Source organism: Ornithodoros turicata, chromosome 4 (genome assembly GCF_037126465.1).
Source record: "Ornithodoros turicata isolate Travis chromosome 4, ASM3712646v1, whole genome shotgun sequence".
In the NCBI taxonomy this organism is placed as follows: Eukaryota; Metazoa; Arthropoda; class Arachnida; order Ixodida; family Argasidae; genus Ornithodoros; species Ornithodoros turicata.
Window position 1 is genome coordinate 21,901,270 of NC_088204.1, and position 26,840 is coordinate 21,928,109.

The window sequence follows — 26,840 nt, forward strand, 5'->3', positions numbered from 1 at the left end:
GCGCTCATCTCCATGTATGGGGGTTGACATCTGGCAACGCTTGTCGCTCTCTATTTCTGTGCTTAGTCTGGCAACATTGGAAACTAACAGGGTGAATCCAAGCTCTAAGCCACGATCCAAGCCAAGCATGTACACAAAAATGTTTCCGTGGTTTCGCACATGTGGGTGAAGTGGTGGATGTGTGTGACAGAGGTACTCTAGGTTTTGCTTAACAATGGACACCTCCGACTTCTTTAGAAAATTATGTGTCGGTGTAAACTTCGATGTTCGAAAATTTAAAAAAGATGCAGAAAGGTTTGAGGTAGGTTGTGATGTGGCCCACTGTCATCTGCGAGATATGTTCAAATTATTTTCTTACATGCAATCAAGGAAATTGGTTAACACTGCCCTATATATTTTGTCAAGATAATAAAAACCAAGCGGACAGGCGAACATAAAAGCGTAGAACCTGCGCAGTCAAGCGGCACAACCACCGCAAACGTTACTCAAAACCAAGATCCACCAGAACCGGCGAATGGTAAGCGGCTATATTACCCGTAAAAAAGTGATTGCCTAATAATTTTTTAGCGGTTTGTTTCACATGGACTAACAGTGCGCCTTGAAAGTTGTCAAACGACAACATCAATCTGTGTGCACATCCATCCGTAGGAATAAAACGGTGGCGGGAACTACGAACTTAGATTTTTGTTCCATTTCGGTTTTGGGACATTCATGTTTTCCTCATTTTCAAAACACCGCAAAAACACACAAGTTTGTGCCATCTAAACTCTGATCAAGGAGAAAGACATCTTCTCTGACGTTCCTGCCCTTCACAACCTTTCTTTTGCATGCTGTGTACTTATAATGCTGTAGCTCAGTTGTGTCGTGACGTAAACCTCCAATTATTAATTATAACGCTGTAGACTTGAAGTGTAAGACAGTCGCAGGCTTTGTTTCTTTTTGAAGTAACGCTTAGGTATCATAGGTGCAACAAATTCATGAATTTTGCAAGCTTAAATCAGGCCACTGCATCTTACCAATGTGGAACATATTGCCAATCTGTCTTAAACTCCAAGCTCTGTCCCAAAGCCTTGTGGAAATTTTTTAGCAGTGACACAACACATCTATTCAAACAGTCACAATCGATACTTGTAGATGCTCTGGCTGTCCATATCCATTGTTGCTCATAACGATCACTATTTAATCTCAGATAAGTCAAAAAAGAAGAAGAAGGTTGGTAACACTGAAGCACAACGTTTCGAGGAGGTAAGTCCATCTTATGTGCTGCAGCATTTAACAGTATAGGTCAGCCGATAATAGCTCCAACTGTGCTGTACTTATTCCTATTTAGTGCTCATCCATCCGCGACTAATAAGACCTTACGTATGAACAAGAGTAGCAGTACAAGATTTGCCCAAAAAAATGGAGCAATGAAGTGACATATAGGATAGCTCGAAGCTCTGCTCAGTTAATCTGGTAGCCTATTGGGAGTGATCACTCAAGATATTTTCTACGAGTTTGAACCCAGTCCACGGCGGAAGCAACATGGTGGCTGGATACAAGTTGCTTGGGCACACCATCCTCAACGAGGGATGTTAAATACGGCATGCCGAGATGATCGCACACATTAAAAAATCCTCTGGCGGGCACGATACATTCACAGACTGACCACCGTGATGCAACTCATGATAATCGTTGTTTCGCTACGTAAAGCAACAAAGCGACGAGATATTATGAAAATAATTTGGCTGCACATTTTGACTGAGCAAATCAATTTACAAAAACACCTAGACATATAATCCTTGTGCGGAGCAGCATGACATTGGGGGCACAGCCTGCTAAACCTGCTGCCGTGATCTAAGGAGCACAGTGTTGGTGAGTCAGTGCTCAACCCAGGTCCCCACTAAGTCAACCTCACTCATTTGCTTGCAGTCTCTCATCGTGAGCTTAAAGGGGCACTAAAGTGTAACAATTTCAAATACCTGCCATGTGTACTATACAGGGTGTTTAACCTAAGGTGATGAAAAATTCTAACTGGCGACGTACTTGCCGAAGGATTGTGGGACTTTCGGCAATTACCTTCTGGAAACTTTTGCCGCCATTTAGGCAGGCTTTGGGCAATTTTTAATTGTGGGAAATTTATTTTTGTCAATTGAACTTTGAAAGTTGCCAAGCGAACCTCACTTTTTTTTAACGAAAATATGAAGTCCGCCACAGATAACCGCAGACCCAACAAAAACTATGCACGGTATCCCAACCGAAATAGTCGAAAAAAATTAGTGAAAGTGACGCTTTAGCCCAGCCTGCCTGATTTTCACAAAGAAGCGCGCTTGAAATGTGGATTTAGAGGAGGAAGTGTCCCTGCCTTCATTGGTTTTGCCTTCTTTGTGATAAGACTGTTGTTTTATTTTACTTGTGGTAAGATGGTTGTCACCAGCATCAAGGTCAAAGCGAGGGAAAGAAAGGAAAAACAAGAGGCGGGAACACTTCCTCCTCTCCCCACACCTTACGTGCGCTCTTCTTTGCGACAATCAAGCAGGCGGGGCTAACGTGGAAATTTTACTAATTTTTGTCAACTGTTTCTGTTGCGATACTGTGCATAGTTTTTGTTGAGTTTGGGGTTATCCATGGAGGACTTAATATTTCTGTTAAAAAAAAAGTGGGGTTCGCTTGGCAATTTTCAAACTTCAGCTCAAAAAAATAAATTTCCTGCAATTAAAAATTGTTCAAAGCCTTCCTCGATGGTGGCAAAAGTTTCCACAAGGTAATTGCCGAAAGTCCCACAATCCTCCGGCAAGTACGTCGCCAGTTAGGATTTTTTATCGCGTTAGGTGAAACACCCTGTAGATAAGCTATCATGCTTTTTTTTTTGCTTGTTTGTTTGCAACCTGTCACAGAAAAAACAGGGTATGGAGAGGTCCTTCGCTTCTCCTTTAATTGGCTGTGTTCTACAGAAAAACCTTTTCTTTTGTTCCACATTCTCTCTTTATTAGTCTACTCAACCTTTCTTTTGCGTTCTGTCTTTAGGTCTGTCGGCTACGGAAAAGCTACGGGATTAAGGTGAAGGGCTCTGATGTACCTTATCCTGTGACTTGTTTCGACGACCTAACGAAGAGGTACAAAGTGCCGGCGTGGCTGCTGAATAATGTCCGTTCCTTGGGATACGCAGAACCAACTCCTGTTCAGATGCAGGCGATTCCAGCTATGATGGAAGTAAGGAAGCATAATGAATTCCTCACTGCTAATGAGCTTTTACCCTACGTTTTCTGCCCCAGCGAAGAGAGCTAATGTGTTGTGCTCCCACTGGCTCGGGCAAAACGGCAGCATTCTTAATCCCACTTGTGCACCACCTGAAGGTGAGCATTTTACGCTTGTGTTGTTTCCTGCGCTGCATTCTCCATCGCACTCCTCATGATCACTGTTGTGTGTTTTGGAACCAGTAGTAGTTCTGGCACAGTGTGAGCCACATTGCCAGTTGGTACCGATAATTTATTACCCAGCTACAAATACTGGTAGCGGTGACCTTCTTCTTCATTTTTGCTACCTTCCATGAAATACGAAACGTGAAACCAAGCAAAATGTGAGACACGAGCAAAGCAGAGTCTATTTCTCATTATGGTATTTTCTGCTTAGTTGCATTCAGGCAGGCATGTCTAGTGATGCTATTGGATTTTAATTTCAGTACTCTTAAGCTAAGCAAAGTCAAGTCAGGTATAATGAAAGATAATTCAGTTTCTTTCTGTTGTTTTTTCTATATATGTGTATCTACTGGTGAACCGTCACTTAGTGTGTCTATAACCTATGATGATGGCGTTGCACAACGTCGTTGCAACAACGTTGCAACATCGCTCATGACTGTTTGCACTGTCTTACGCAATTGGTATAATACCGCTCATGCTGTGCAATTTTAAAGGGACAGTTCTCTCTCCAAGCATCAATTCGTAGATATTTTTCTCCACAGGTAGTGTACTCCCTGATTTACCGAATCCCTCCTTCACATTGAGCTGTATAAATTATTATCACGAATCTACGGAATCCACATGTTTCGAATTTTTGTGGAGAAACACATATGCACAACGTTAGTTTACGATATGTGGGTGTCCCCTTGGTGGCTGACTTGGTTCTCTCCTGCTGCAGAATCCCTTGCATACCAGTGCAGAGAATACGTGAGGAGGAAGTGCAGGAGGTAGCACTGAGGGAAAAGTCGCGCGAGCTCGTGAGATTTTCCGCTTGCTTCTCGCAATAGGTGCAGCTCCGCCGCTCCCAGTGGCATAACCAAAGGGGTTTCGGGGCTTCAAACCCCCATCCTCTCAAAATCGTAGCTTTGGTAGTACATCTGGGAGGGGGAAACGTGGGTAAAATTCTCCTCCATATGTGAAGTCCCCTAGAAACCCTCCCAAAATATTTTTCTGGCTATACAATTGAATGCTCAGAGAGCAAACTTTCGCTTTAATAACTCTCAACTATGACAAGCACTTGTGCTAAAGAGTGACATGCCAGAAAGCATTCGAATGTGATAGCATTCTTTATAAGCAGGATGACAAGTCCTCTACCCTAGCTCCACTTCTGTTTCAACTTAACCAATACAACTTAAACAGCTTTGAGATAAACTCAGTCTTTCGAACTGATCCATTTTTGGATCGAGTAAAATTATGTGAATTAGTGAAGCCGCAAAAATACTCTTCAAGGCAGTTCTCCAGCAAAGATTCATTGCTTGATTAAGGGTGAAAGAAGTAGCAGGACTTTGTTCAAGGCGGACTCATGTGATCTGGTTACATGCGCTTCCGACGAGGGATGGCAGCACCGTCGGAAAATTGTTTTCTTTGTTTTGCCTCCTCCCCCCCGCGCTCTGAGGGATTGATGTAATCAGTGCCAGCACGCAGCACGTGCTAGCAGACGCCAAAAGCACCATTTTCATACACAGGGATCCGGAAAGCTACAATAAGTTTACAGGGAGGAAAAAAAATATATAAATACTACGGGATCTCAAAGCGGCGGCGTGTACAAGCTAGACTGCCATGACTGTGATAAAGAACACAGGCGAGACATCGACGAGGCAGCAAACGCCACAAGACTAAAGACTGAACTTGTTGACCACTGCTGAAGAATGGGAGACACTTTTAAGTATGACAACGCTGTGACCTCGGCGCAGGATCAACTGTGGGGGCCACGAAAATACCTAGAATCGTGGCTCCCATGTCTCCCGTATGGTAGATGAAACGCCCGACTAAATTGTTGTCTATGTTACGTTAAGGCGGTGATATTTCTTCCTCCCTGCGTTATGATTCCTGGCTTTTGTAATATCTTTGCAGTAAGTTTGTCGAATTAGTGGATTTCAATCAATTTCTAGAGTGTTAGTGTAGGGAATGATATCATTTTGGCCCAGTTATCGCTGCTGTGCGTGCTGAGAGAAACAACTTTGTTGCGTCTCCTGTAGACTCCCATGTATTGAAAATTTGACACACTTTCATTCGCCAAAAATCAGCGGATGGCTTCAGGGCTTCAAAAATGTGTCATTCCCGAGGTAAACTCAAGACGAACATGCCTGTACCTGTTTTGTGCAGAAATTTTGCGAGGTTTACGAGAACCTAGTGAACAAGAATTCCCCGTAGACTTTCTTAAAGTGCCACACTGGACTCAGAAAGCAGAGTTTATTTTTATTGAGTCCATGAAAAGAAGGTGCCTCAATGATTCTATACGCGAAATTTTAATCCTGTTTACGAACGCTGTGCATTTCTGTCAATTTTTGAAGATCTGCTGAGCCTCCACAAGTTTCGATGACGTGAGGAGTGGGTGAAGTAATCATAAGCCCACAAATTGCAATGATTTCATTAGAGCCTGAAGTTTTTGGTAAATATTTTTTTCTAAATTCAGGGAGTAAAGATTGCGTAAACAAACATCTGCTCTAAATTCATGCAAATTCAGGGGGGGAAAACTTCCAGTATGCTAAATTTGGGGAGAAATCGGGCTCAGTTACTCAAATGAACTGTACTTGTTTGGTACAAACGGTGATGTAACTGCATTTGCTGCCAATCAAGTTAGTGTGCATTCCTACAGACGTCTCAGTGAGGGCAATTTGCCGGGTAAAAATCGGGTTTCACCCTAAAGAGGCAACCTTCAAATCGGGGTGCAAATTCGGGGAAGAATCGGGTTAAACCTTAAAGCTTCAGGCTCTAGATATCATCTTCTGGAGAGGGCACTCGTCTCCTAGCAACGACGCCAGCGTCCGGAGAGGGTCACGTGGTGGAAAAGTCACGTGACGCTGATCGAAAGAGGGGAAAATGGGAGAAATGTCTTCTCCCTCCTTTGTGTTTTCTCGGAGGTCAGAGAAGTCTGAGGATATGTCACGCGGGGCTCCGCTAACGGAGTGCAAAGAGTGAGCCCCCCGGAAGACGCAAAGAGCAATAACATTGCCAGATGAGAGCCGGGCACTCCGTCGGAGTCTAACATGACGTTTGCAGTTCTCAAAACTAAAAATTAATTTTCTCAAGCTTTTGTGTCGCTTAGAGCCAAAATATTTTGCACGAATGTAAAGTGAGACAAGAAGATTTCAGTAACATAACTTTGGCAGGATTCTGAAGACACGAGATTTAGTCCGTTGTGGCACTTTAAGAAGTGAGTCTGCCTTAAACAATGATTGCCTTAAACGCGCACCTGATGATGGACGGGCTCTGTCCAAAAGCTTGTTTTTCAGTATAATAAATGTTTAAATTGATTTAAATACTTATTTTGTCATCATGTATGCAGTATTTCCTGAATGTATACACACATCTCATTGAGTGGCATTGCTAGTTTCAGATTGGCAGGAAAATGAATTTTGGCATTACTAAAGTTTAATGTTGTTTATGCAGCAACCCTGTAAGGTGGGTTTCAGGGGTCTCATCGTGGCACCGACACGAGAACTTGCTCGGCAGACATGTCGTGAATGCCTGGCACTTTGTGAAGGTTCGGGCCTCCGAGTTTATGTGCTCAGCAAGACTGATGCTGCCAAGAGAAGTCTGGGCACAAAAGCAAAATTTGGTAGGTGTACAATATGAGTGACTTTAACAGGTGTTGTACCACGAGGACTAATTAGGCTATCTTTTGGAGCAGATATCCTGGTCACAACTCCAAATCGTCTCGTGTATCTTTTGAGGGAAGGCATCATTTCACTGAAATGGTAAGTGTTCACTTTATGTGTTCTCAGACAACTTGGCGGCTTTAAAACTTGATGCTCCGAGTCCTACCTGGTTACCATCGGCAATGGCACAAGCAGTCAGACTGACAGCAGTCAGACTCAACGGCGCAAATTTGTTATAACTTTACAAATTACATTAAAATTAGAAGAAAGAAGCTGCAGTGTTTTTTGTTTAACAGTACTCAGACCACTCTTGCTGTTTTATTTGCGATATTTACAGTCACTGGTCGATCTTGAGCCATTGAATTTTATAGTGAATGGCAGAAATCAGCTCTTAGTGCCTTCATTCCAAAGCGGCCTTGGAAACTGTCTACATGTATTTGCTTCACCACATGAGCATGTGACTGTGCACTGCAAATTTATTTACAAATTCACAAGCATGTTGAGAGGTGGAAGGATAACCCAGTTGGTGAGGGAGCGCAAACAGTACCATTGTTGCCTCTGCACCATCCAAGCCTTTTGCTGGACAAGAGTGATATCACTGATGAATTTGACCGTACAAAATACGGACGTCCAAATAAATAAGGTCAAATAAAATCATTAGGGGTGTGCGAATTCGAATATTTGAAGTCTAATCGAATGGGGAAAAAATGCCGAATACCAAATCGAATATCGAATGTTTGTGCAAATTTTACAATGCATGCCTTTTGCACTAAAAGTTTGCAATTTGTAGCCCGTGTCTTTAGTGTAATTTTTCTGCCATGAACTGTCACAAGCGAGACACCTGAATCTTCTGTGGGAAGCCCCCTTACTCTTTAATTTTATGTTATGGTGTTTCCGGCTTTTCAGCTGAGTCTACACATACTGGGACAGTTATCTTGATTTAAAAATTTGATGCCATGCAGCGGCATATGTTACACAGATGAGGTTGTGATAGTTTCTGAACATCCACAGGTCACTTGTGAAACAAACAAATTGGTGCCCTGCCTCAGCTTTGCCACGAACATCCTTTAACTTCTGCGCTTTAGTGTGTATGTCATGCCTGGGATATTGGATTGCTGAAATCGTGAACGTAAGGGATGTTAAAATTCCCAGACGGCGCCGCTAAAGCGCATGTGGGAGGGACGCTGCCCCATCCCCAGTCGGAGTGTACACAATTGACTTGGGATAACGTTATCTCACGCTAAACAACAACGGTCCGTCTGTGTTGTGTTGGTCCTGCAGCACGAGCGATTTCATAAAGCAGGCTTCACCTCATGCAGGGAAGCATCAGGTGAAGCCCACTTTCGGGGTGGTGGCGTTCATATTTGTGGAATAGTCGAATATTCGGAGAACCGAATATTAGATACTCGATTCGCGAATCGAATACTTCGAGTGATTGATATTCAATTCGAATTCGAGAACTCAAATATTCTCCCCCCCCCAAAAAAAAATATCATATGGTTCTGTTTGTAAAATGTGATTTGTATCCCTAACAGTAACAACAGTTTTGAGAGCATTAACAGGAGACCTTGCTTTACAGCGTTGAGTGGCTTGTTGTGGATGAGTCTGACAAACTTTTTGAAGCTGGTCAGCAGGGCTTTAGGGATCAACTAGCTGAGATATACAGGGCGTGCTGTGGGGCCAAACTGCGCCGTGCCCTCTTCAGTGCAACAGCAGCATCTGAGCTCGAGGAGTGGTGTCGACTCAATCTTGATGCCTTGCTCAGTATTTATATTGGACCAAGGTATGTTGCACTCTTAGCACTTTAATTTTGATTCATGATTCTTTTAAAATGATATGCAAAGGCTACCATGTGTTTTGGTTGCATCAAGATTTAGTACTATGGGTGCCAGGAGCGCAGCATTAACTACTGATTCTGTGCTAAGAACTGATCACTGGCTTTGCTGTCTTGTGAAGGTTCCTCAGTTTCTCAGAAATCCTCAAATTGACAGTTGCTTAGAATTTATCAGTGATATGTACTCAGTACTCATGTACTACTTTAAGTGCATTTCTGAGTGCTTGTACTTTACTAACTACGTTGAAAATTGTGTGCTTTGTACCGTACTTCACCAACATTTCTCCGGTACTTCGCCATTAAGTGCTCACGTCTTACTAATCTGGTAATGCAGAGTCAATAAAATATTTTTTGTGACTGGACTGAACAGTTTCTGAAATCGAATTGGTGGCAGGATGGGAATGTTGAGAAGGTATAAACAGTTATTACTTTTATAATTGTTCACCAGTTCAAAGTTGGGAATGTGAAGGTAGGCACACGTGGTCTGCACTGCGATAAGCAGTGCAGTGGCATGTGTGCATCTTCCTTGTTCCCAGGACCAGATTTTATAACTCACTTAGATTCTTTCTTCCATTAGCAGTTGCTACGTGCAATAATCATGCTCTTTTGTAATGTCTGATTGACTTCCTGCCTGATTATTATGTGAAAGAGAAAATGAAGAGACTAGAACGCACACATGCATTCGTTTATGCTTGTACGTACCCACAGTTTTTCATTCTGCTTAGCATCCTTTTATAATTGTTAATTATAGAGGTAACTCATTATGTATGATACGTTGAAGGCAGCTGGGAGTGCTCAGAAGTGTATAGTTTCTGTTGACTTGTCCTTCCTTTTTTAAGGTCCTCTTCGTTCATATATTGCTTTGACCTTTCATTAAGGTGACCATATGACAGCAAAACCTTGTTATAACGAAGCACTATAACAACGAAATTCGTGGTACAGCAAAATAATTTGTATTCCCTGCCGCAACTCGCTGCCATGTGTCGCTAGGCTTGATACAACGACATATTCACAGCAACAAAAGAAATCGTGTTCCCTAGGAGCTTCATTATATCGAGCTTCAACTGTACCTAGGCCCCACATCAGCTGGACATCCACTTTAGGGAAAGGGGTGTTTCAGTCAACAAGTCAAACTCTGTTCTTTCCATACCAGTGCTGCTATCTTACTTACTTGTCTTCATGTTTTATATTTGTACTCGTATTTCTGCGTGTACTTTTTATGTAGCTTTTACTTTTACATAGTACTACACAGAATGCACATCAAATACTTTGACCAGGATGTATTCTCTTTAGTGTTTCGTCATACTTGCAGATACGAATGGAAAATCGCCCCTCGAAATCGCTGTACTTGCACTTTTTATTTCATCACTATTGTGAGTGCCACGATGATTTGTCATTGTACCAAGACCAAGCTCCCACCGAGGCAGCAACATGAGCAGAGCGTACGAAAGCGAAGTTTACTTTCGACAAAGTATCGGCTTCTGGAATGGTTTGTTAGCCAACTCGTCATCAAGTTTAATTGGCAAAATGCTGTCCCACAAGCAGACTGGTGGGACAGGGGGCCTGTGTCCATAAAAAGCGGGTCCAATCTACCAAAATGGGCACATCAGGTCACTTTTGGCTTTCATAGAACTTTTCCCAACTGCATGTACAAATGCAAATTAGGCCACCTGTTTCAGTTCATAGTCAAGTGTAAGTGGCAAATTTGCCAAGCTTCAAAAAAGGCACTTGTAGAGAATGCTTTCTAATGTGTGCTTTCATCCAAAGGAATTGTGCAACTGAGGCAGTGGAGCAGGAACTAATGTTCGTGGGCGATGAGTCTGGAAAGCTGACAGCATTTCGAGACCTTGTGCGAAAGGTAAGATGCGTTCAGATCACCTTGCAGGAATGCGTTATTTTTGTTGTTTGCTATAGACACCAACTGTTGACATTAGCTCCTGGTGCAAACCCTCCGGGAGAAATCGCACCAGCTAACGCTACGCTAAGCAGTAACTATCAGTGCCGGATTTATTAATGATATCTTTTTTAAATATTCACAGGAATCATTTGTATCCGCATAGAATGTTTATGACTACAGACGAGTTAGCGTATTACGTTCTTTGATATAACCATAACTCCAATACTACGATTATTACGATTGGTGGTGGCGGTGGTAGTAGTACTGAAAGAGCTCACCGTTGTCGGCCTCACAAAGGTGGGCAATGTCATGACTAACGTTCTGGGTCAATGTGCGTCTGATATTATGATCAAATTGCGGGTTCCCATCAGTTCACCCTCTGAAGTACGTGTAAACAAGACTTCGGTACTGTCTGGCTGTGCAGCGACAGGCTTTCTTTGGGTTTCCAGAAGACTTTCCAGACGAACGTCGGCGCAGTTGCCTCTGAAGTCGACGCAAGACGCATACTAACCTCCCTGTCCCCCACTACTTCCTGCTGTCCTCTCTCCATCTGTCCACATCTGTATGCCACTCATAGCCGCAGTTGCTTCGAGCGCTGACACGGAATTTAAAAAAGTATAATGAATGTTGTGAAAGTATTTGCTGGCGTATAGTGATCAGAATTCTCCTATGGCCCATACAATGTGCAAAAAACAAGAAGCAAGATTCCATTAGTTCATTGAAAACGAAAGAAGGAGCCACATTCGAGAGCCATAGGCTCCATGAGCATTAAAGGAGTACAGAGGGGTCATAAAAAAAAAATCAGGTTAAGACGTCTGATGAAAGTGTGTGTGTCATTTTGCCGAATAGCGCGACAGGTTTTGACGTGTGCAATTTGTTTCCCAGAAAAAAGCTCACATAAGCATGGCTCAGCGCGTTCACCCTTAACTCACTACTCTGGGTATGTATAACGGGGAGGAGAATGTACGATGCAACGTCACCGATGACAGTATGAGGAGAACTCGTTCTGGTTCGTCGGTCATTGGGGGTCAGCGCCTTATCCCTTTGCCGCCGTAAACCAGTTTTGCCAGTTCTCCCGGAGAATTGGGGATAGAAGGAGCAGCCGAATCATGACCGAACCAATAGCAGTGCTTTTTCAGAACCCCGAACAGCCGAGTAGAAGACGACAGCAGAGTAGCAGACACCATTTCTCTGGACCAATCAGCGAGCGTTCTCCTTATAGCGTCAGCGCGAGGTTCCAGGCAGACCACAGGCTGGTACTGCTCTCCACCACCGTTGCGCACGGTCGCTTTCTGTGGCGTACTTTAAATTCAATTTCTGCGATAACTATGACTCTGTGGTGTGAATTACTTCGCACGATGCATCTTACTGGCCTGCTTAACAGTTTTATAGGAAGAAAACAGGTGTTAAAAAATGACTTCTGTGCTGCTTTAAATTAAAAACACGGTAGCTTGACTTGAGTCGAACTGGCGAGACTTGGAATTGCAAGTGCTTGACGGGTCTTGTACCAGTGCAAACGGTTGCAAAGTGCAGTGCGTTCCAAAATATGAATTGGCAGACAGCTCCAAATCGCTACTCAAACACGTGTCGAAGAATTACTCGTGGACGAGGGGCGTCCTAATGGGCAGCGCAGCTCCAATAATGAGAATGATTGACTGGATGAAGTTGTCGACCTTAAAGGAGCCCAGAAAGCCACCCAAAAGATTTTCTGTTTCTGGTGAATTGCGAAAGGATGTAAAGGATGTAACACAAAAAAATTCTCTGTACGCAGTATTTTTCTTGAAATAAAATGCCCCCGAACATCGACGCGCGCGTTCCCGCTCGACTCGCTCTGCAGGCCGAAACGAGGTGGATTGTGATGTCATCAAGGTAACAAGAGAGTGTGCTCCAATCTGGGCCGGCGCTTTTCGAACTTCTTTTTCTTTTTCTCTTCTAGTTCCAGTTCTTTCTCTGTGTAGCAGACGACGCTCCTCCAAACAAGAAAACCAGTTAGTGGGTTGCACTGCGATGACGTCAAAACGACTCTGGCGGCTAGTTGCAGGAATTGTCAGCATTGCGCGCGGTCATGATTTTCAAAATCGACTTTTGTTATATGTATGCATCTATCGAGTGAATCACTTCACATGGTGTGTTTTACCACTCAGGTTAACTGTTTGGTTTGAAAACATGGTCGTGACTGAAGCGCTTTCTGTGCTCCCTTAATGTGTGCGGAACATTACATGGTACTGATGGGTATGTTTCCCTGTAAAGCATTCAGCTCAATGTTGCATCAATCAAGAACAAGATAAAATGCTTTCGTCCTCACAACAAACGTGCATATCTGAGCGGCGTTCTGCTTGTACCGTTTGATCCCAACCGGCGGTTTCGCGAAAGTTAGTCTGCAACGTTACCCTGTTACGCCGATCGGATTTCGTGCTCCCATCAATATCGTTATAAAAGGGCTCAAGTGTATTTGTGCTATGGAAAAATAAAAACAGAAGTAATAGCACATTAAATATATAGCACAATAATAGTTCACGTCTGACATGTGGACTTTTGTGCGCAAACGAGGCGTACATCAGCCTAACCTGCTACTTTCTGGATGCAGCATTTTCCTTGAAACGCTACCACCTGAATACGTCTCGTTTCTCCGGCAAGCACACTGGAGCTAACATTGCGTCAGCTCTTGACAAACTGGTGACAAAATGGGGCATTCCAACTGATATCTGCCCAGTGTACATTATCACGGACAATGCTCGCAACATGAAGTCGGCCATCGAGCTTTGTCTTGGCATGAGATACCATGCATGGCACACAGCCTACAGTTAGCTGTTGGTGATGCAAAAGACAAGCACACGGGGCTGTCAGGAGCTGTTCAAAAAGACAAGAGCAATCGTTGGCCATTATAAGTAGGGAGTGACTTTTTCGGGTTAAACCCAATTCCGCCTGGTTATTCCCCCCCCCCCCCCCCAATTGACCTCCGACCAATTTGGGTTAAACCCGATTTCTCCCCGAATTCCAGTCACTATGAAATCCTCAAGTGACGTTTCCACTGAAGACGAATAAAGGTCGCCGCGTGTAACACATGTAAGAATGGGTCACTTACGTTCCAAGCAATACACCCATGTGTGTCAACACTGTCTATGCCTTCAGGGATTACCGCTGGAAGGTCACAATCCCGCAAAAAAAACAAAAACAAAAACAGAAAAGAGAGATTAGGAAAGGACTTAATAGACCAGAGGAGAAACAAAAACACCCGAAGGCACAATTATCGCCCGATTTCTCCCTGAATTACAGATTTAAAAATAGCGCCCGATTTTTACCCCCCGAATCTGAGAAAGGCATTTAATCCGAAAAAGTCACTCCCTAATTATAAGCATAACAGCCAAATGATACCTGTTATCTGATACCTGATGTTACTATCACAGTTTCAGTGTTCACGTCATTGTAGATGCCAGCTCCCCGTAGAAATATCCACAAGGTCCACACCTGTTTTCATTATGTATTTGGGAATGTAGCAAGGTATACTGAGTTCTTCACGAAACTCAAGCTATAAACAAGGCTAAATGTAAGATATTTGAAATATTTGGATGAGTATCTTGTGACATTCAAATTCGATTCGAAATTCATCCAAATAATTTGATTTCGATTCGCAAATGGGCATGAAATACTCGAACTCGAATCGAAGTGGTAATTTTTGTATTCGCACACCTCTAGAAATTACTGCGAACAGTAGGGTCAAGTATCACCCCTGGCAATGAAACACCCCAGTCATCTTTTCCAAAAGAAAGTAGTTGTTGCTGAATATCAGGGTTTGGACACTGAGACATGAAGACTGCTTCATAAGGATGGAATAAATGAAAAAAATTCCACCCCTCCCCAGAACTGCAATTTGGGAGCTAGCTGCCGCACTCGTCGTCTGCCTGCTGTTTCTTCAAACGCTATCACCCCTTCTACTCAAGCTTACTTTGCGATTTCTGTACACTGAATCAGGCACATGTAATGTCATGTTGTGTGCCTTGATAGGAGATGTAAGGTGCCCGCTCAAAAGTCCATTTTTGACTGTCCAATCATGATGGAAATCCCATGGGCTGATGTGTAGCCCCTAGAGGACCATACTGGACCTTGCAGTCAGTGTTGTAGATCATGGAATGGCCTGTATAACTAGAGCCTTGCATTTTAGGGTTAAACTTGGTGAAAACTGTCCCCCCCCCCCTCCCCTTTTTCTATCACCGCCACTGTGGGTGAAACCCAAAAATCACTAAAAATAAACTTGCCAAAATGCAAAGTCAGTGACCAATACAGGCAGTGGAAAATGCCATGCGTGTTCCAAACGCACATTTTGCACAGCCAACTCCAAATTATAAGGAGGTGTGTGAGCAGTGTGTCAGAAATACAACGTTCAGGTCGTTCATCAAGTGTTAACAACAGTGCTATTGTCATTGAAGATGAATGCAGCCCAAGTATCATGCCGAAGGATCAATGGAAGTCCATTCTTGATTCATATGTCATCCTTTTTTGTTGTTTGCCCGATTTCCTGAAAGTGGCACCTGTTTAGATCATTATTGCAGAAAAGCACTAACTTTGCAATTGATGAAGTCCTACTTGTTCTAATCCATAGGGCCTGCAGCCCCCTGTCCTGGTCTTCACACAGAGCAAGGAGAGAGCCCGAGAGCTGTTCGATGAGCTCATCTACGATGGCATCAATGTTGACGTTATTCATTCTGAGCGGACGCTTACGCAACGTGATAACGTGATTCGAAGCTTCCGCTCTGGAAAGATCTGGGTTCTCATCTGCACGGATCTCATGGCCCGTGGTATTGATTTTAAGGGTGTAAGCCTGGTTTTGAACTACGATGTCCCACCTTCAGTTGTCTCCTATGTCCATCGTGTCGGTAAGCAGAATCAGTCTTCCAAAGTGCCTAGATGAAGGAGTGCAAATCATTGTTCACGCTGGACCTTGAAACCCTTGAATACCATGGAATTTGAAAATGCCATTTTCAAGGTTGCGGAAACACTGGAATTTTCCGCAGCCCTGGATTGTGCATCTTTTTCTTCTACCCCTGTCACACAGCAAATTCAGTGGCATTCTGACGCAGACGAGTGACATTCGCACCAAATGTCATTCGTTTGTATACAGAGCAGCTTCAAGGAAAACAAGTTGTGACTTCCAGTGATAGGAAAGATCCCCAACTTTGCTTTGCTGAGGCCTTAGTACATTTCATGCCTATGGTAAGCTTGACGTGGCAGGCATTGAGGCATTTGTTCTTCTCTAGGCCGCTCAGGGCGAGCAGGACATAGGGGACGCGCAGTGACATTTTTCACAGAACAGGATGTGGTGAACATCAGAAGGTAAGCAGATATTATTCGTACGCTGTGCACGGCTGAGTTTATTCTCGTCAGGGCTACATTTGTGAGTAATCGGACGGGTGCACTATAAGAGTCTGTAAATTGCATGGAAGTTAAAAGTAGGGCCCTCGGTTTTCGGGTAAAACCCGATTTAACCCGTTTTTACCCCCCGATTTTAGTCAAACTGGTTCGGGTTTAACCCGATAACACCCGTACACAGGACTTCATTCGCACGCGCGCAAAATGTGCCCGTCACCGCGACCACTCGCTACTGCAGAAACTACTGCGGTCTACGCTGCGCACCTGGCGACCCGCCAAAAGTCGGAGCACACTACATTCAAAGGTATTACCGCGTCCGCTTCGCGTAGCGTTACGCGGCGCCAATAGAACGTAGTTCGTCTCCCCGTTGCATGCCCCGTTGGCTTCCTTCGCTTCCTTCCCCACGGAACTCCTCCTCCTTATGACGCACTCCTCGTGCTGTGTTGCTAGCTCAAAAGATCAAAAGTCCGCGGTTGGGGCGCCATCTCCAGAGCATCTCATGCAACGTACCCCACCCAGCGTTCGCCAAACCGACCAATCAGAAGATTCGCGCGCCGTGTCTGGTGGCTTGTTTCTGTGCCGGTAAACGCGGCTCTTTACTTTCGGACGCTAACGCGTAAAATGGGACGAAAACGTAAATCGCTGGAATCTTGGGCATCTCAACATGAAGACCTCGAAGTTGTCACAAATCGAACAGCTGAGGTCGAGGTGGATACATTGGTGTGCAAGTGTTGCTGCATGGAGATGGTTACGGATCCCGCAAAGAAACCGTATGACCGCATACGAGAGCACCTCGCATCAGCAAGGCATGCAAAGATGAAAGCAAGGATGCATCAACAGCCAACGATGTTCGACGCATGCTATCGCCAACGCGAGCGCGAGAAAATGACCGATGGCGCGATCTACGCATGTGTTAAAGGTCAGATATGCCGATTTTGAAGTGCCGCAGAACTGAGCGATACTCGCGCTGTGTGTTCATTACCGAACACTGAATATGTGTGCGAAATATCTTGCTCCAACTGTTAGTAGTTTTTTAGAAAACAGTTTTTTTAGTTCCCACGCCCGGCCGTCAGACCGTCGGCAAACCCTGCGCACGGGCGCACCGACGTCACTGCTCTCGGTTTATCTGTCTTTGGCTTGGCATGGACTCTTGGCTTGGCTGCTTGGCTTCTTTCGTTTCCTCCTCTGTGCATCGTACATAAGCGAACAGCTGTTATGTTGTTGCTAAGCCGGAAACAAAGCATGTGAATGTTTTTTTTTGGCACAGCGTCGTTTGGAAAGTGCACTTCCTTGTTCTGACCTTGCCTTTTATGGGTTGGAGCGATATGATTCGTGAATATGACACGGCGAAGTTGTCGAAGATGCGAGAGTGCTACGCTGTTAGAACAATTCATCGGTGCATTCAAGTGTTACCTATTATAAGCTGCCAAAAGACCAAGCAGTGCGAAGCTCTTGGCTGACAGTGGTGCCTGCTAATTTCCACTGCAAGGATTTGGTCCACGAATGTTATCATAGGTTACGCGCGACTCCAGAGGCAATTTGGAATCTCGGCACGTAATCGTCTGATGAAAATCCGAGGTGCCCGACGCATAACATTTTGAACGTGCCACGGAGGATCAAGGCAAAAAACGAGAGCAAAAAATGGTAAGTCGAGGTTTAGATATAAAAAAATAGCAAGCTTAATGAATCGATTGTGCAGCTGTCCCACTGCGCTTGCTCTGATATAACCACGATTAACAACACAATAGTACTATTGATAATCTAACTTCTGAATTATCACAGGTGCACGCTGAAGGCGGAAATGAAGCATGATCTGGCTTGCATCTGGTCATGAAGAAATTGCTATTGCAGTCCACCTCCACCAACAGGTATGACACTGTGATGTTATAATTTGAGTATTCATCTATGTTCAACTTTTCATGTGCATTCGCATGCAGACATTTTGACACCACTTTTAAATCTGCCCTCAAAGTTACAACCTGTGCTTCGAGGGTGGAAAACAAAGATTGCCATTCCGGTTAGCTGCTATCTCCCAGTTCAAGCACTTTTGTGTCTGGACACTGGTTCCTGTGGATGGGGTGTTACAAGCTTTACTGTCTGATATAGAAGGTACGTTACATTAGTTCAGTTAATTTGTCTTTTGCACATTTTTGTTACTGTTAGCTGGATTACTGTTGGACATACAATCCTTTGACACACCGAAGCTGATGTCGCCTCTGATAACATTTTAGAATTTTCAGTGTCATCAACGTCCATTGAGGAAGGTGCCTTTACTATCTGTGAATCTTCATCTGAAGAATAGCCCAGAATTCATGTTAACATTGTCTACTCTTATTAATTCACTGTCTGTTTTCTGAGAGCTAAGAAAAATGGAAACTATTTATTTGTCACAACTTCACACTGGATACTGGTGTGGTACTGGCTTGACATGTAAGCTAAAATACCTGGATTCTACAATAATTGTGTTCAACTTGGTGCATTACCGTGGGCAATGCCACATTCACTATATTTTTAGTGGGTCCGGTGCACAAATACTGTGTGCATACTGCATACATACATACTGTTCGATAGGCAAAAATACCTGAGCAGTGCTGTGTAGTCTTTTTACCCAAAGTCCATACTCTTACTGCAAAGTCACAGTACGTAGAACAGCAATGTGCAGGTATGCTGCGATAGAGATTCACAACAGAAAGAAGACTGTTGAGAGCATCTAAATTTTAATGAGACGAGACTTTCGTGCACAAGGCTGCTCTTGTTAATGTCTAACATGAAGTTACAAAATCCCAGAATATAAAACATGTTGTAATGTAGAGAGCGAGGGGTGGTACAGACATAAAGATAATTATATAATCATATATAATAAAATAAAAAGGGGGTACAACTGCCCCCTCAACTCAACTCGACAACTCAATAACTCTACTTATTCTCTACCTTACAACATGTCATATATTCTGGAATTTTGTAACTTGATGTTAGACATCAAGAAGTACAGCCTTCTGTGCAAAAGTATTCTTTCTGTTGTGCACAATCATTATGCAGTAAATGCGACTATCCATTTCTTGTCATTAAATGCTTTCCCTTTCTTTCTTTCTTTTTTTCTGCAGTGATGAGCATCCATAAGGACACATGCCAGAAAGGGAGTCTCTTTGGGATGACAAACCCTCATCACCTCATGAGGATACAATGGTTGACGAATGGTTCTCAAGCACATCGGAACTTCAAACAAATAATTCGTGAAAAAGCCAGTCAGTGCTAGCACCAGGAATTGAACGTGGGCCATCCTGCTACCAGTCAGAGATGTTCAGTGGTGTAGCCACGGCGGGGCTAGGGGGGGCTCGAGCCCCCCCCCCCCTACCTGCCACGGACCGACCCACACAAATCGTGCAAATCCGAGAACATAATATATGGGGGGGGGGACCAGTGTCACTATCGCGAAAGTTCTTGCAGTTCATGGCGTCTATCTAAGAAGCATTCTTGAATGGTTTTCAAAGTATGAGCTTTTCAAAATACTTCCAATCTCGTGACACCACTTCATTGGTCATGACAGCCTATACATGTAATCGGACTGTGAACGTCTAAATCAACTATTTCGTTCCCTTTTTTAATCCTCAGTTTGAAGTGTGCACAAGTATGTGTGTGTTGTCGACACAGGATATGCGGGGGGGGGGGGGGGGGAGTTTTCGTATCGAGCCCCCCCCCCCCCCCCCCCCCCCCCCCCCTTACCTTTGAGGTCGGGCTACGCCACTGGAGATGTTACATTTCAGGCGCTCATTGACTTTTGGTGAAGTACTTGTTGACTTTGTCCCAAGGTGGAGCTCACTACAGCTCATTTGCTATCTGTTAATGTTGTGGCGTGTGTTGCGTTTTTCTCTTTGTGTGTTCCAGACTCAGAACGGTTAATTTGGATCATGTCAGGTACGTTTCATTTAGACATGGCAAACATAAAGTGGTGTTTCTCAACACAACTTAGCAGTGATCTTCATGCATTACTGCTACGGCCATTAAGCGTGAATAGGAACCTAGCCAGAGCAGCTGATACACAGAGAGAACATAGCCCGTGTGTGTTTGTCTTTTCCACCGCAGCCCTTGGGTTTCCTCCCTGATGGCTACACATGTCAGGGATAGGTTTCAGAACCGGTAGTTCCCGCCAAGTGTGAATTGCTTTTCAGGGGATCATCACGCTGGCAGATGAAACATATGGTTGAAATTATTTGCAGGACAGGAATTGCGCAGCTTCACACAAATACTACTACGACGACGTAAGCGTGGTTTAAAATCTATATTTTTTGTGTTCCTGACATTATCGCACAAGATGTAGTATCCACTATGATCCTTTATGTGGGGGGTATGTACAGTGCAATCAACAGATGCAATTTACAAATCTGTGTTTTCTACTGTGTTGAAATGGGGTAGTTTGTATCTGAGAGCCATAGTGAAACACAGGCCCTTGAGAAACATGGCAACACAGCAGGGGCTCTGGATGCTGCCTAAATTTCCAGAACACACAGCTCAAGGCAGCGGTTAAATAACAAGTGGTTAGAGAAATCCAAGATAGTTGCATCCGTAAGCAGTCCGCTGTTGGATTTGCTTCTGTCAGAGATACGTTATCTCAAAGGCAACGCACGGACACACTCAGAATGATACTAGGGCTGCGTGTGAAATAGAATGAGGAGAGGGGAAGATATATAACCCTTTTTCTTGTCTGTTATTCTATTGGTTAAATTGTCATTTTCTTAGCAGCATATGTGTATATTCCAGAGTCTGCTAATAAATATATCAGTTTAGAGCTAGCAGTCGCATTGTAGATGTCTCATCCTGCCCTTGGTTGCTTGTGATTCACTATGGCCATGCTTGCTAATGCAAAAACAGAAAAGAAAAAAAGACAATAGAAAAACACGAAAAGAGCGACCTAAAAAGCTGCCTGTTCTAGAGCTGACATGGAGGCAATGCAATGAGGTAACATGTTCCATTAATGAACTGTGCATAGTAGTACATATCACAACGGCAACCGATTATTCAGATTTTTCTTGAAGTACTTTGTTTTTTTTTTAGCTTTGTTTGCACAGTCTATTATTGGAGCTTTATGTGATTCCCCTCTTCAGATACTTTAAGATTGCTGATGCTGTGCAGTTTGTTAATTTTGAAACTGTACTGTGCTGAGGTACAAAAACAGAATTGTCATATCTGCATTTGAGCACATAGGAATAATTTGTAAGTACTTTACTTGTTGACATTAATATTTGCACCAGGTCACAACATTGTTGATTTATGGAAAATGTAAATAAATATATTTATTTGCTTGCCAAACAATGCGCAAATGTCTTCTTTTCTAGTGAGATATTCCCTGTTCACCAGACATAAATGTGGAAAAGTTAAAGGGGCACAATGATGGTAGGGTCTAGCGTTGCTTTTTGCCACTTCACATACATGCACTGTTATTCGTGTGCACATGTAGGAGTAGGAAGGTAGAGGATGCGCATAAAAAATTTCATATGCAGCCACACATATGGTTCAGAAGATTAATTAGATGATGTCCAAGCATATATAATTGTGCTTCATGTGCAATGGGTATGCTAACGGATTGCTTCCATGAAGCCTTTTTATTTATTTTTTATACATTATTTTTATAAATGTTATTTTTTATTTCATATTACATATTGTATACTTATATTTTTATAAATTAAAAACTCAAGTTACACGGCCCTTTTTAAATGGTTTGGTAACGTGTCTCTCACTGTAAAGGTAAGAGGCCATTGAGAATGCTGCAGACAAGGTTGCAACTTACATATTGCTTATCACGTCCTACATACAAAGTGATTTGTACAATAATTCCTGAGCACGGAATTAATCCCGAGGCTGGCCAGTGATGTCACCCACGACGACAAGTCACATAATTGCCTTTAGTACTTTTACACCCCATGGGCTGAGTTGTGAATTGAAAGCGCACTCTACAGAAGGATAAGGTGCACCTGATTTCTAGGATCTATGCTATGCCCTAACTCTTCAGGCACCACATTTCTAAGTGGCAATATGTGCTCTGGTACTTCTTTTGCGTCTGCATAGTGTGCAACCACATGGCTACTGGAGCTTTCGTGTGCATGTTTTTGTGCGACGGTGTTCATTACAAACAATATCCAGATGTTAGACATAAAATGCAGTAGTTTGTAGCGTACCACACAACGCAGCGTGACATGGGAGTGCATGATTCAAAGAAAGCTTCTGGAAAATGCACAGAATCTCACAAAAAGTTTAAAATGTGATTTGTATTTCATTTTACGTCTTTCGTCGTTACATACCGTCGTCGACGCTGTTGCACATTGATAAATCGTACGTAAAACTTGTCTCATAGCAGTATGCGGTTTCTCAAATACATAGCACAATTTTCCTGCAGTAAGAAAACGCTGTCGGCATTTTCTTGCTGACACGGCTGTCGAAACGTCAGCCTCTACAATGGGCAAGTGCTGTAAAGGGGCTAACGCAGACGCGACTTGATACAAATTGTACGTGCTCACAAAACACAAACGACGAATTCCAGTCACAACATCGCACAGAGGTTGGTTCGCGAATGAGTTCGCAGCTTCTGCACTGTTTACTTATCGCGGAACGGTGGAACCCGGCTGTCCGCCATCTTCAAGCACAGATACGTGAAGCCGCGAGAAGCCGTAGCTGAAATCCACTGACAAGTACGAAGGCGCGTACACGTCACAATGCCCGTTCGGGCGCATTTACGTCATAAAAATGGCTGCGCCCATGTGTGTTTCGGAATGAATTACCTATTTTTTTGACATGGTACTGTACCGAACTGAGAGAATGAAGGTGTATTTTGGGGACAGCTGGATGTGGGCTTTCAGAATATCACAACAGTTTCGACTATTTGGGATATCGGCATAGCTGACCTTTAAGGCGTTTTGTGAGAGCGGGGTCAGCCTGGAGCAGGCTGATGGGCCCATGGGCAGTTTTGTGAGAAATTATTGTCCAGCTGCAAAGACCATGCCTGGGTGCACCCAGCTACGCTCAAAGTACCTGAAAGAGGTGTTTGACAAGCACATGAGTGACATCACGGAAGACATTGGCCAGTCAAAAATTTCAGTGATTGTAGATGAATCGCCAGACGTTACGGGTGTGCCAACAGTGAACACACTGGTCTGTTACTACAGCCCCAGTAGAAAAGAGAAACGCGTGCTGCTAGTAGATGTGGCACGGGTCAATGTGTGCAATAGTCTTACACTTGCCAATGTAGTGACGGATGCTCTAAGAAAGCTGGGCAAAACCTGGCGCGATGTCATTGCTGTGTCCAGTGACTCAGCTGAGTATGTAAGGAAAATGGTGAAGGACGTGCGCGAGGCAGAACTTGTGAAAACTGTCCATGTGCGTGACGTCCCACATCTTCTGCATGTGACAGTTAGTCATGCCTTGAACTCCGAGTCCGTAGCTGATGTGAAGCAGGCAGCCATTAAGTTTGGTGCTATGTTCAAACATGCCAACAAACTACTGAGTGAGTACTATGCACTGTGTGTAGCAAATGGTGTGGAGGCAACAAACATCAAGCGACCATGTGCAGTGGTGCCCCATAGATGGGGAAGCTTCTTCTCTTGCCTTGAGACCACAGTTGAGAACTGGGACTGCTTAACAGAAGTTGCAGAGCTGCATGCTGGTTCCCATAACAAAGCAAAGGATATAGCACTGCTGCTCCATGGACGCAAGACATTGCTTTATGCAAAGGCTGTTCTAGTGCTGGAGTGTCTTCGACCAGTGATTGAAATTCAGAGTAGCCTTGAAAGTGGAAAGTTACTGCTTCCCCAGTACAACTACCTCTTTGGTGTCAAGTTGCCGCAGATATTCAAGGACATAAAGGAAACTGCTGGAACAAGTGAGAGGGCAAAAACTCTTCTCGTCATAATGCCCAGAGATATATCTACAGAGGCCAAAAAAACCTGCAGGACATTCTCTTTTGAGCTACTGGAGAAGTGGAGGAACACGACAAGGCGCAACCTCACCGAAACAGGATCCAATTTGGATCAGGCAAACATCTGGGAGAAGAGTGAAGTTCTAGATCCCTACAAGAAGGGCCTTTGTAGCCAGGACTTCGATGTCTACAAGGATATGTTTGCCCTTGCCACAGATGTTAATGAGGAACTGAAGCAGCAGTTTCAAACTTACCTCGAGGAGCCCCCACCTTCAAACCCTGATGTTTCAATACTACAGTACTGGGCCTCTGTTCAGGATAGATACGCCTCACTCGCAAGCACTGCACTTGCACTATTGTGCATGCCTACAGGCAGCTGCGATGTTGAACGCAGCTTTTCAAAGTTACGTTGCCTGCAGCGCCCTCAGCGTTCATCCATGGGTGATGCATTGCTCAACATGCAGCTCATTCTTTTTGTGAATGCAAGTCAGTGAAAACCTCAGTGGTGGCATAGTGTAATATCAGCTTGCCAGTTAATAAATATTCTGTTGTTTCACTTTCAACACAAAAAAGTATCTTACTTTTTTTTAACCCGAAAATACACCGTTCCACAGTATATAGCCCGATTTAACCCGAATTTGCAGGTCCTGATTTTTAACCCGATATTTACCCCCCGAATTTTGCAAAAAATAAAACCCGAAAACTGAGGGCCCTAGTTAAAAGCTACATTACATGTTAAAGCTTGCGATAGCGGCTGAAAATTTCTGTGTGTCTCTAAAATATTTTCCATACTTACGAAGCTCACAAAAATTAAGGGCATGCAAATATTAAATGTTTTACAGTGCGTGCTGTAAAAGTCGCCTTCTCGGCGTGCGCAAAATATTTGCATATTTAAGTACCAAAAAATTTGATGTTATGGTGTTGGGCACTGAATATGAACATTGTGGGTCACCTAAATGACTGAAGAAAGAACGTGATAATGTGGAATTACAATACCAAATATAACGCTGCTTCATAACTCGTTTCTGAATCATTAGTAATTCCAGCCTGACCTTGGATTGAACTCTGAAGTGACGGAGTGATACGAGACTGCGTGTTTCGTGAATTTAAGTTCCCACAAGTAGTTGTTTAACCCAAACCTATCCCAAAATGAAAAAAATGTATTCCATGCAGAACCAATGACCGTTACAGTAGTCATCTATTCCATGACTCCCATGAGGTTAACTGTAAATATTCACAACCAATATATGCTTGAGCCTCTTGTCTTACCATTTTCGTGTTTGTGTGTGTGTTTGGGGGGAATCGAGTACAAAGCAACTACCTGTGCATGCCATATACTCAACATTGTATTCAGCGTTATAGTTATCTCCTAAATTACTTCCACAGTATAGCAAGGGTCATTGCTGAAGCAGGATATGAAGTGCCCCAGTATCTCCTGGAGCTGCCACGTCCTTCCAAAAACCAGAAGAGGGACCTCCTGAAACGTGGAATAAAACGGCACCACATATCTACCTTACCTAAGGATGAGCTAGCCAAACAGAGGCACAAGAGGTACCTTTCTATGAATATGTGAACCTAAATACTGTAACTTCCAACTCCCGATATCTCAGCGCCGTGCGAATGCCCAACATAAGACGCAGCAGAACTTCAGCCCCGTCTGCAACTTTTTATTGTTCCTTTCACTAGAATATTCTGCGGGGATGTCCCACATGTGAACACATGGTTATATTGCTTAAAAACACCATGGATTAATTCAGGTGGCACCCGGATTAAATTGAATAGCACCTGGATTATTTCAGATGGCACATGGACTAATTCAGGTTGGACTAAAATGGGCGGGAAAACCTGTAGTGGACCATCATACACCAACCACGCACTTTCGACAACAAAACTCGCACTGCACTCATGATGAACGCTACGATCTACCTGGCTCGCCTAGTTGCTTGCGTTTTCAACAGATGGCGCATGAGTCGCCTCGAGACTGGTGCATCTCGGAGTCTGCAAGTTTTGCTTAGCGCAGCAATCTTTAAAATTCTATTGCTGAAAAAATGCTCAATGTACAGCAGAGTTATTACGTATCCAAAGTGTCCAAGTTACAAACTTTCAGAAAAGCACACAGTTTCTACAGGTTTGCTATTCACTTTACAGTTCCTTTGAGCTGTGATCTTTTGTAAAAGCATCCTCAACAATATTTGTCAGCATTATCCGACAGAAGTTGCTTTCTTCAAACCAACTTGTTTTCCCACTTTTCACAGGAGAATCATTGAAAGAAGCAGGAAGCAGAAGAAGCAGAAGCTGACTGGTGATAAAGGGTAGCTTCAGTGTGCTCTGCATAGGTCATATGAACAGTGCCTTTTTAACCAACAAAAAATAAAGTTTGCAAAAACTTTTGTTATCCCCTCTGGCTCTCAGTGGGTTATATTCATGACATAGTGTTGGTAAAAAAAAAAAAAAAAGCTGTGGTCTTGATAACATAACCCAGTGGTGCATGAAATGGTAGACGATAGTTCTGGTACAGCGGTCCATTGCAAGATGACAAAAATTGACGGTATTTCAAAAGTTAACAGCTCTACCGGATAAGCTCTTGAAGAATATTGATTATTTTGAGATAAACTGATATGATGGCAGGAGATAGGGGGTTAGGAAGCATTCAGATTCGATTGATAGAACAATGGTTTGAACCATTTTGTGAGCATTCAGATTCCTATTGCCAAAACTGCACCATTTCGAAAATGTATCGTAGCACACATGTTTGCATGTGTGCATTTTTTCCTTCTTTTATGCAGGTGTAAGCCAA

General features: G+C 43.5%; 1 protein-coding gene and 2 long non-coding RNA genes across 4 annotated transcripts; 2 read left to right on the top strand and 1 right to left on the bottom strand.

Moving 5' to 3' along the window:
• The first annotated feature begins 110 nt into the window (after positions 1–110).
• Positions 111–26,433, top strand: LOC135391317 (probable ATP-dependent RNA helicase DDX52). Its single transcript, XM_064621551.1, has 13 exons — positions 111–301; positions 406–517; positions 1,190–1,245; positions 3,007–3,192; positions 3,255–3,335; positions 6,831–6,999; positions 7,072–7,138; positions 8,619–8,822; positions 10,641–10,731; positions 15,371–15,644; positions 16,026–16,101; positions 25,430–25,594; positions 26,299–26,433. Exons 1-13 carry the CDS (start codon positions 215–217, stop codon positions 26,357–26,359), a joined length of 1,629 nt encoding a protein of 542 aa, XP_064477621.1. The 5' UTR covers positions 111–214; the 3' UTR covers positions 26,360–26,433.
• On the bottom strand, positions 15,164–16,684 carry LOC135391318 (uncharacterized). The gene is made up of 3 exons (XR_010421904.1): positions 16,449–16,684; positions 15,355–15,671; positions 15,164–15,286 (listed from the first exon to the last, which is right to left on the bottom strand). It is a non-coding gene; the product is annotated as an uncharacterized LOC135391318 (long non-coding RNA).
• Positions 16,123–19,805, top strand: LOC135391319 (uncharacterized). Of its 2 annotated transcripts, XR_010421906.1 has the most exons (4): positions 16,123–17,781; positions 17,920–18,005; positions 18,075–18,246; positions 19,242–19,805. It is a non-coding gene; the product is annotated as an uncharacterized LOC135391319 (long non-coding RNA). The 2 variants fall into 2 exon arrangements; XR_010421905.1 differs by having other exon boundaries at positions 16,123–18,005.
• Positions 26,434–26,840: the final 407 nt, after the last annotated feature.